Consider the following 10,053-nt stretch of genomic DNA (forward strand, 5'->3'; position numbering starts at 1 on the left):
GATTTGAATGAAACGAGAAAGTAGATTTCCAGCACTGAATGGTCCCAAAAGGAGTAAAATAATTGTGACAGGGTGTGATCATTGGCCTGCAATTTCTGCCTGAAGAAGAGTAGGAAAAAGGAGGTCTGGACATCACATGCCTTGCTTTATGAAGCACCTCCGCCAAGTACAACGTGACCAGTGGCTGTGGATGGTTGACAACTCCCCTACTCTTCCCCCTCTTCTACTGTCTACTCCTGGGACAAAGTGAGCCACGCCAGCTCAGATACTACACTGACCACAGGGAACCTCACCTTTTCCATGGAATGGAAGTTGTGTAGGGAATATCCAAATGTTGCTTAGCATTGCCTTAGATAAGAACCAAAGGGACAGTGAAGCCCTCTGACAGCTATCTGCCCTATAACTTTCATCTTACTGTGCCTAAAATATGCTCAGAACCCAGAAAGAGGCATAATTCCTCATTTTGGCAGGCTCTAAATCTAAAATAATGATTCCCAAACATGGTGTAACTTGTGCCTGATTTGCTTTATCCTGGGTCACTGCTCCTTTTCTGTCAGACACTGGGATTCCAGTGAGACAAATGGAAATGGAGCCCTAGACCCTCTGACCTTCTTTTATCTATATACATACACCTGTGTGTGTGTGTCTGTGTGTGTGTGTCTGTGTGTGTGTGTAAAACCGAGTGGGTTTTTTTTCTTGGAATGAAAGAATGGGCCAATATTACAAAAAATAAAAACTTGAAACAGAATGTGTATTATCCTTGGTTGTGTTTTCTTGGCCCTGCAGCAGGATGAAGCTCTCCATTGGCATCATTTTCTGCTCCCTGGTACTGGGTGTCAGCAGCCAACGATGGTTAACATTCCTCAAGGAAGCTGGCCAAGGTAAGGTCCACAGGATAGGGAGCAGGAGGCTGCTTCTGGCTGCCCCCAGAATTCAGCTGAGCAGAGGCCACATCCCCACTGGGCAAAGGTGCTAGTGATGCCACAGATGGATAGAGAAGGGGCATGGTTTTTCATAAGCGTGATTTCTCATGCTTTTATGGCCAGCTTTGCCACTCTTCTATGAGCATCCCCCAGCCTGGGGCTGCATAAGGTGTGAGCTGCCTCTTTTCAGCAGGAGCATGAGAGAGATGCGGAGTTCAGGGGTGCCTGTTCTCATAACACCCGTGGGGCTCTACTGCCCCCTAGTGGGGAATCTGGGACAGCTCATGTCTATGTCTCCTGGGAAGCCAGGAAGCAGGTAGATCAAACCTGCTTTGATCGTGTGAGGCGATCGTGTGAATCGTGTGAGGCGAGTCCACGGGGAAGAAGAATGGAGCCAACAGTCCCCATAAAAACAACCAAGCTTAGCTGAGATTTTAATACGTACTAGGCACTGTTTAAATGTACTAATGAATTGGTTTCCATCATTTAGTCCTATGATGCAAGTAAACCCTTAACAGAGACGCTAACACACACACACACACACACACACACACACACACACGCAACCCAAGATACCAAGCGAAGTTCCAAAGCAGAGCAGAATTTAACCCAGGCAGTCTTGCTCTGCAGACCTTGCTCTTAATCATGGTACTCTGCTGCTTTCAAAACAAGAGTTCTGCATTTGTAAACACATAGCTCATCCTCTATCTAAGAAATGGCAAATAGGATGTGATGCCTTTGGAAGGTAAGTCTAGCTACACTTATCCCAGTAAAAGATACAGTGAATTACCTTGATGGTGGTTCTGTTGGGGCTTATACGTGGCCAGAAAACTGCTAGCAAGAGAAATATAACCCAAGGCTGGGCGCAGTGGCTCACACCTGTAATCCCAGCACTTTGGGAGGCCGAGGTGGGCAGATCACCTGAGCTCAAGAGTTCGAGATCAGGCTGGCAAACATGGCGAAACCCTGTCTCTACTAAAAATACAAAAATTAGCTGGGTGTGGTGGCATGCGTCTATAATCCCAGCTACTCGGGAGGCTGAGGGAGAAGACTTTTTTGAACTCGGGAGGTGGAGGTTGCAGTGAGCCGAGATCACACCACTGCACTTCAGCCTAGGAGACAGAGCACGACTCCATCGAGAGAGAGAGAGAGAGAGAGAAATATACCCCCCTAGCCATAATAAAGTGGCAAAATTTTGTTTTCAGAATGCAGTATTTTAAATTTCAGGTATTATTATTTTTCTGAGCCTCTGAAAAATGGTTTTAAGGATTTGCTTTTAATCCTATTTACATGTTCACACACTCACTTACAAATATCTTTCATTCCTTAGGTTAATATTTTTCAAAGGGTTGTTCTGGGACCACTTGCCTGAGACTCACCTGGCATCTGGGATGCTTTGTGAAATGAAATGAAGATTCCTGGATCCATACCCTACTCCCCGCCCCCAGCAGCCATAGTCTTATGGGATAGAGCCTAGAAATCTTGCCTTTACCAAGCACCTCAGTAGATTTTTATACACAGTAAGGGCTGAGAACAACTACCTCTTGTTTTGCTGCCCAAAGTGATAAAATGTGCCAGGAATTTTTGAAGTACTTATTAAGCCAACCTGAACATCAAGGAGCCATTTAAGTTAGTAACTCAGAAGAATGAGTCGAGTAAAATGTTATAAACTCTGAATAAAAGTAATCAATTTGACACTAGGAATAATAAATGCATAAAATGAAGATGAATTATCTCATAGAGAAATTATATAAGTCATGATTGTAACTCTACATTTGAGTTCCCCCTTTTCCGTAATCAGTTAATTTTTTAAAAACTATTCGTCACTTAATTCTAGCTTGATCAGATCCCTTCGGTCCATAACTCCCTGCTCCTGATCTTAGTTTAGCCCTTCTTTATTCTTACGCTACCTTTCCTAAGGACCAGAGAAGTGAAATGATAATATATTGACCACCTACAATGTTCTAGGCATCATACATGCATTTTCTCTGTTCTTCTGCATAATCACTCTGAGGCAGGCAATACTCCTCCATTTCACTGGGGAGGACACTGAGGTTCTGAACTAGTGGGTCAGTTGTCCTTTTTTCTGAATTTGATTACCCAGTTGTATAAAGCTTTCTTAAATAACTCACCTTTATCACTTGTTGACTGAATTCTGACAGATGTCAGTTTCTAAATATAGCCTGGACATTCAGATGTATTCAGGACCAAGTAGTCCTCACTCTAACTACAGGCATGAATTTCTCCCATTGACTAGATTAGGAGCGCCGTATGTCTGCAGCCTCTCTCACAATCCCCTGTGTTCTCACACCTTGGTCTAAGCGTTCCCTGGGTCCTTCCAGGAAGAAGTTCATTGTACAATGAAACATCCCTTAAGGCCCATTTCATCTCTTCTTTAGGTGCATCACACATGGTTAAAAACAAAGTAATAACAGAACTTTGAATGGAATCAAACAGAATGAAACTTACACCAAGTACAATTCTCATTACATTAACCCAGGGAAGTGAAAAGTAGAAGAGTATTTATTCCAAGCCAGTATAATTTCCAAGGGCTTTGTTAAAGGCTGAAATCTTCAGGAGGAAATTAGTGAAAAGAAAACTGTTCATTCCTCTATTTTCCCAGACATAATTGTTTTGATCATTTTCTTTCCTTTTCAGGGACTAAAGACATGTGGAGAGCCTACTCTGACATGAAAGAAGCCAATTACAAAAATTCAGACAAATACTTCCATGCTTGGGGGAACTATGATGCTGTACAAAGGGGGCCTGGGGGTGTCTGGGCTGCAGAAGTGATCAAGTAATGCACATTCCTGATGTTGCCGGGGATGGGTGAGCAGAGCTTGCCTGCCTTGGACAGTCAGGAGAGAGGCGAGCTCCTTGTAGAGAAGTTAGAGGCTGCAGACCCTCCTCATCTTGCTCTCTGTTTGCCTCTGTGCTTAGTGCAAGGGTCTGAGTGATGGTAGGAGTGAGTGATTCCTCACCCTCCCTCTCTGGGTGCTGTTCATCCAGCCTAGGGGAGCCCAGCCTGGCTGAGTGGGGTGGTGTCCAGGCAGGGTCAGTGTTTTCACCACCACTTCCTTGGCCTTTCTGGGCTTCTCCAGAGTCTTCCCTTGGAACAGGGAGAATGGGAAGGTGGGCTGTTGCTCACTGGCCTGGTGATTAATCTCTTTGCTTGCCTGGACTGTAGCAATGCCAGAGAGAATGTCCAGAGACTGACAGGAGACCATAAGGAGGACTCGCTGGCTGGCCATGCTACCAACAAATGGGGCCACAGTGGCAAAGACCCCAATCACTTCCGACCTGCTGGCCTGCCTGAGAAATACTGAGCTTCCTCCTCACTCTGCTCTCAGGAGACCTGGCTGTGAGCCCTGAGGGCAGGGACATTTGTTGACCTACAGTTACTGAATTCTATATCCCTAGTACTTGATACAGAACACATAAAAATGCTTAATAAATGCTTGTGAAATCCAGTTTGTTACTGGAATCTGGAAGCAGAATATGACAGTTCTCCTGGGATCATGGGCCTGTTTAGTACCATAGGGATGATTAATAAACATCACTGTTTCATGTTTTAAAACATAAGGCACTAATGCACAGTAGTGGGAATTGGGGAGAAAACTATATCTAAACACGGACCACATTGTATGGACCATAATATGGACCAACTATAAGACTATAATTATATGGTTCATAAAATAGAAAGACAGTAAGAGAATCCTATGAACAACTTCAGCAATGAAGTCTAAAACTAAATTAAAAATCAACAAATCATAGAAAAATACAATTTACAAATACTGACTAAAGAAGAAATGAAAATCTAGATTAGTCTGTAATTATTTTAAGAGATTGAATTTTCTTACAAAGTAAACAGCAGGCCCAGATGGTTTTGTAGACAAATAATATGCCTTCAAAAAGGCAAATAAGGGCCGGACATGGTGACTCATGCCTGTAATCCTAACACTTTGGGAGGTTGAGGTGGGAGGATTGCTTGAAGCCAGGAGTTTGAGACCAGCCTGGGCAACATAGGAAGACTCCCATCTCTATAAAACAAAAAACAAACAAACAAACAAAAAACAGCCAGGTGTGGTTATGTGCACCTATCATCCCAGCTGCTTGGGAAGCTGAAGCCAGAGGATAGCTTGAGCCCAGGAACTCAAGGTTGCAGTGAGCTATGATCATACCACTGCATTCCAGCCCAGGTAACAGAGCAAGAGCCTGTCTCTAAAAAGAAAGACAAGAAGAAAGGAAAAAATGAAGAAAGGAAGAAGAAAGTTAGAAAGAAGGAAAGAAAAAAATCAAATAAAAATGCAAAAAAAAGCAAAAGTACCTGGAGTTACAATGAATTGGCCCCAGCAGTGACCATCTCCAGGTTCACTACGTAGCCTGAGGCTATCCCTTTCATAATCCCAGAAATTCTGGATTCTTGGAGAAGGGTGTTCTCAGACACTCCACATAGTGTATTTCCCAAGTTGGACCCTCTCTCCTGGGTCTTGCTGGCACAAGTATCTCTGGTTACAGTGGACTGTTCTAGGCCCCTCTATATCCAGGCCTCCTTTCTGTCCAGTCAGCTGTGTCCCTTCTTCTTTTCTTCCCCCCAGGAATCTGGATTCCTCAGTGTTCTCTTTCCCTGCCACGGAGGCATAATCCCAGGAATCTTTCCCCACTTCATTTGCCAAACCCAGTGTCAACCAGTCCCTGTCCATGGTACTAAGAAATACCTTTCAAAGCTATTTCTCTTCTCTTTGCCTACTCCTTGGTTCGTGCCAGGGTAAAATGTCATCTTCTCAGTGAATCAGACCTGTCAGCTCCTAAATCCTTACCCTGGGGTAATAATGAATGCCTCTGTAGCACTTTGTTCATGCCTTCTTGAGAATCCAGGTTCATCCTTGTCAGAGTCGGTGGTTAATATGGCAGTCCTCCTGCTGGTTGATTTTCAAGCTCCTCTAAACTAGTCAATGGCAGTGAAAGAAAGTGTGCTCATGATAAAGGTGGTAGAATGACAGTTACTATTCATGATGCAGTGACCAGGGGCCAGGCACTGGTCTAAGTGCTTTCTTGTGTTATCCACTGGATCCTCATACTTTAATTATCCTTATTTTAGAGCTCAGGAAACTTGAGGCACAGACAATTTAAATAACATACACAAGTTGCATTGCTAGTTTGATGCTAGAGTCAACATTCTTAACCATTTGCTGTAACTAGCAATTGCATTGGAGTTTAGAACTTATAAAACACACTTGCAAATGAGGTCATGTAATCACTCCTCCTATGAATGTATTCCATGAACTACCCTAGTTACTAATCTATGAATCTCATATCAAATCTGTATGTGTGGGGAGCAATAAGAAGCTGAGAAAAAACAAGCAAGATGGAGGAGGTTGCCTCACTACTCAAGGGAGCTGTGGAGAGGCGTCTCCAGGGATACAGGTGGTATATGTGAAGAATCCACAACACACACACACACACAGAATCAGCTTTAAACACCTGCTGGGTCCAAAGAACATGAAACCATATTATGAAAACACCAGTCAAGTAAGCGTTTTCCTTTCCCTCTCCTCTCACTTCCAATCCTTCCCTGCTAATCGGGGAGAGGTCAGAAAGAGCAGCTGTCTATCTGTGCGAGGAGAAAGTGGGGAGAGAAACAAAGTCATCACCCCCCTCCAGACTGAAGTACCCCTCTATAGTGGGCTGAACTAGGAAAGGGGAGAGAAATTTTCATTTTAAATGAATTGGAAGCTTCAAATCATGACTTGGACCTGGACTTTCTAGTTACCATTTTGAGATAAACTAAAGGCCATCAAACCCATGACTTTAAATTACTACCTGTGTAACACTGTTTTCTTGTTTTGTTTTGTTATTTGAGACAGAGTCTTGCTCTGTTGCCCAGGCTGGAGTGCAGTGGCATGATCACCACTCACTGCAGTCTCAACTTCTTGGGCCCAAGCTACCCTCTCACCTCAGCCTCCCGCGTAGCTGCGACTACAGGTGCTCCCCACCACACCCTGCTAATTAAAAACTATATATATTTGTAGAGACAGGGTCTTACTATGTTGCCCAGGTTGGTCTTCAACTCCTGGGCTCAAGTGATCCTCCCACCTCAGCCTCCCTAAATGCTGGGATTACAGGCATGAGAGACCGTACCTGGCCTGTATAGTACTTTCAATAACCTTTGAGTAACTAGGGAAGGTATGAATTGACTTGTGTTCAGGATCAAAGTGAGAGACATTGGGGACACAAAAAAAAAAAAGAAAAAAGAAAAAAACTGATTTCTGGTTATAAAATGTAATTCTGTTTCATTAGCACATGGATGACATACGAGACTCTGTAATAACTAAGGATTATGATTAATCCAATTCTGTGCACCTGAGATCCAAAGAGAAAAGAAAAGGAAAAAAAAAAAAACTCACGAAGCCTAGCTGTGAGTATTAGACGCAAATAAAAGTTGAGAAGACATTGGCAGGTTATCTTAGGAATGTCACCAACTTACAAATGAATTTTAGACTAGCTTCTTCTTCTTCTTCTTTTTTTTTTTTTTTTTTTGAGACAGGATCTCACTCTGTCGCCCAGGCTGGAGTGCAGCGGTGCGATTTCAGCTCACTGCAACATCCACCTCCCAGGCTCAAGCCATCTTCCCAGCTGGGAATACAGGTGTGTGCAACCACACCTGGCAAATTTTTATTTTTTTTGTAGAGACCAGGTTTCTCCATGTTTTCCAGGCTGGTCTTGAACTCCTGACCTCAAGTGATCAGCCCACCTCAGCCTCCCAAAGTGCTAGGATTATAGGCGTGAGCCATTGCGCCCAGTCCTGGCCTCTTCTTTTTAAAACTCATTTTTATTTTTTAAGAATAAAACGAATAATATACCATGAGTATATGTCACATTTTAGCATAAATTATATAGCATAAACCAGCAAGTATTGAACTGCAGACTTACATCAATATGATGGTTGGTAAACATAACCTATATGTGTGTATATAACAAAAAAAATGAGCTGGATGTGGTGGCTAATGCCTGTAATCTTAACGCTTTGGGAGGCTGAGGTGGGAGGATCACTTGAGATCAGGAGTTGGAGAACAGCCTGAGCAACATAGGGTGACCCTCTGTCTCCAAAAACTCTCTGCAAGCCTGGCTGCTGAAACTGCCTCTTGTAAACGGAGACCAGTTTTATCTAACAGCTGCTGAAACAACCTACTGTGCCTCTAAGACTAATTTTACCTGCTGCCATCTCTCACCAATCCTAGCTTGCAAGCTCCCCCAGACCTTACTAAAACCAATAAAATTTCTTTCAAAACAATGTGCAACACTTCTCTTTTTTATAAAATCTCCAACCTTCTCTTTGTTCTCCCGATATATCGAAGACAACCACCTGTCTTATCTGTGTGTATGCCCTGAATTGCAATTCTTACTTCCTAAATAAAATGCTTTAAATTTAGAGATTCATCTCTATGTTTTATTTGACTTTGACATAAGTATCACAGTAATTCTAGGCAAACATTGGACACCTTCATTATGTTTTCTAATATAGTTATGACTGAGTATTTAAAATATTCAGGTGGACATTATTTTATTTTAAATAATTGCATGTCTCCATTCCTGTTTGGACATTATATTGATATTTTTGAAATTTCATCTGGAAGTAGGTTATATCATCTATAAATTTAATTCCATTAAATCAAAGTGGATAGTTGTAAATCAATTCCATCATAGGTAATTTGTTTAGTTTAATGTTTATTATTTTTATGGAGAAAATAAACAATGCAATCATTTAAAAAGTGTTTTTCATTTACCTTTGCATAGGTGCTTAAAATACATATTTCTGTTTCAAGATGACACTGAAAAATTATTCTAATATAACAGCAGCAAAAATGTAATTCTGCAATTATAAAAGTGCAAAACTGAAATTCATAATGAAGGTTTTCTCATGTTTACAATTATGGTTATTTAATCAATACTAATACTATGCAGGTCTGTTGTAAGATTTCTAGATTTGGTTTAAACACATGCACACAATACTGCCAGTTGTGGGAGGCTTTACAAGTTATATTTCATGCACTTTTTTGAAAGAGTTCTAAAAGAGTCAGCCAGTCCACAAGACAGACAGAAAAAAGTTAAATTAACTGGAGTAAATTGGACTCAACATTTAAAGCATGCAAGATTCAGGAGGAAACTGGGAGTACTTTGGGACTGGCCTGCTATCTTCTTTAGTATTAATTTCATCTTAACAGTTTAAGAATTTGAACATTTTAATACCATCAAGTTCATTTAGGTGACGTGTTTCTTGTGTGTTAACTTGACTCCCCTGAATGATCTAGTTAGTGAACTAGAGTCACTAATAATTTGGTCACAAGGCAAATCAAGCCTACACGAAAGGAAGTGAAAACTCAAAATATCATAGTATCATCTGAACCTACTCAAATGATTTATTTTCAATATAAACATGTAACTTCAATAATGAGATGACTCATTAATGAGTCAAGCTCCTCCAACAAGACAACGACAACATCTCTTCTTCTAAGGTTTAGGTTTTGCGTAGAAATCCGGATACATGGAACAGCCCATACCAACAGTCATTGCTCCTACAACAAAGCTGGACTGCCACACGCATGTGGATCAGGTGATGCGATATTTTACTATTTCCCCTGCTCTTCAATTTGTATAATCCATATGCAGCAACTACTGCAAAACCTGCCATTCCAATGAGGACAAATGGTGCCTCTTTAGCTTTACGAATCAGTTTGGATCCCTGGAATCCCTTACAAGTCATCCAGCTTCGCCCACGGATATTTTTAGGAATGGCAACGGTGACCAGAGATCAGAGGATTGTAGGAACAGTGGGCGAATAGAATAAGTTCGCTAGCTTTGAGATTCACATCTGTTCCTGAGGCTTCCTCCTTGCCCCCACCCTTCCTTCTTCAATCAGGCTAAGAGCTCCTGGAGAAATGGAACCCCTGATTCAGTGAGGGTGACAATAATTATGAGTATATTCGTGCCTGGGTCCTGGGTAGAATGGGGTGGGTGAGGTCAAGCCGTCTTGGCTGGCTGGCCAAGCTCCGAACAGCAGGGGGCGCTGTAGGGGGAGTCCCGCCGGGTGCGCCGGGCGCTCTGGCACTAGGGTGCCGGTCGTCTCCTC

The 10,053-nt window shown here is 42.3% G+C and overlaps 1 protein-coding gene across 1 annotated transcript; it reads left to right on the forward strand.

Moving 5' to 3' along the window:
• Window positions 1-790: 790 nt before the first annotated feature.
• LOC105548755 (putative serum amyloid A-3 protein) lies at window positions 791-4,249 on the forward strand. The gene is made up of 3 exons (XM_011992936.1): window positions 791-881; window positions 3,582-3,720; window positions 4,111-4,249. The coding sequence occupies exons 1-3, from the start codon at window positions 791-793 to the stop codon at window positions 4,247-4,249; spliced, it is 369 nt and encodes a 122-aa protein (XP_011848326.1).
• The last annotated feature ends 5,804 nt before the right edge of the window (window positions 4,250-10,053 follow it).

The sequence above is a fragment of the Mandrillus leucophaeus genome, unplaced genomic scaffold (genome assembly GCF_000951045.1).
Source record: "Mandrillus leucophaeus isolate KB7577 unplaced genomic scaffold, Mleu.le_1.0 Scaffold420, whole genome shotgun sequence".
In the NCBI taxonomy this organism is placed as follows: domain Eukaryota; kingdom Metazoa; phylum Chordata; class Mammalia; order Primates; family Cercopithecidae; genus Mandrillus; species Mandrillus leucophaeus.

Coding starts and splice junctions, on each gene's coding strand:
- LOC105548755 (XM_011992936.1), top strand. CDS start 791: ATGAAGCTCTCCATTGGCATCATTTTCTGCTCCCTGGTACTGGGTGTC. Junction 882..3,581: donor CCTCAAGGAAGCTGGCCAAG/GTAAGGTCCACA, acceptor TTTCCTTTTCAG/GGACTAAAGACATGTGGAGA. Junction 3,721..4,110: donor TGGGCTGCAGAAGTGATCAA/GTAATGCACATT, acceptor CCTGGACTGTAG/CAATGCCAGAGAGAATGTCC.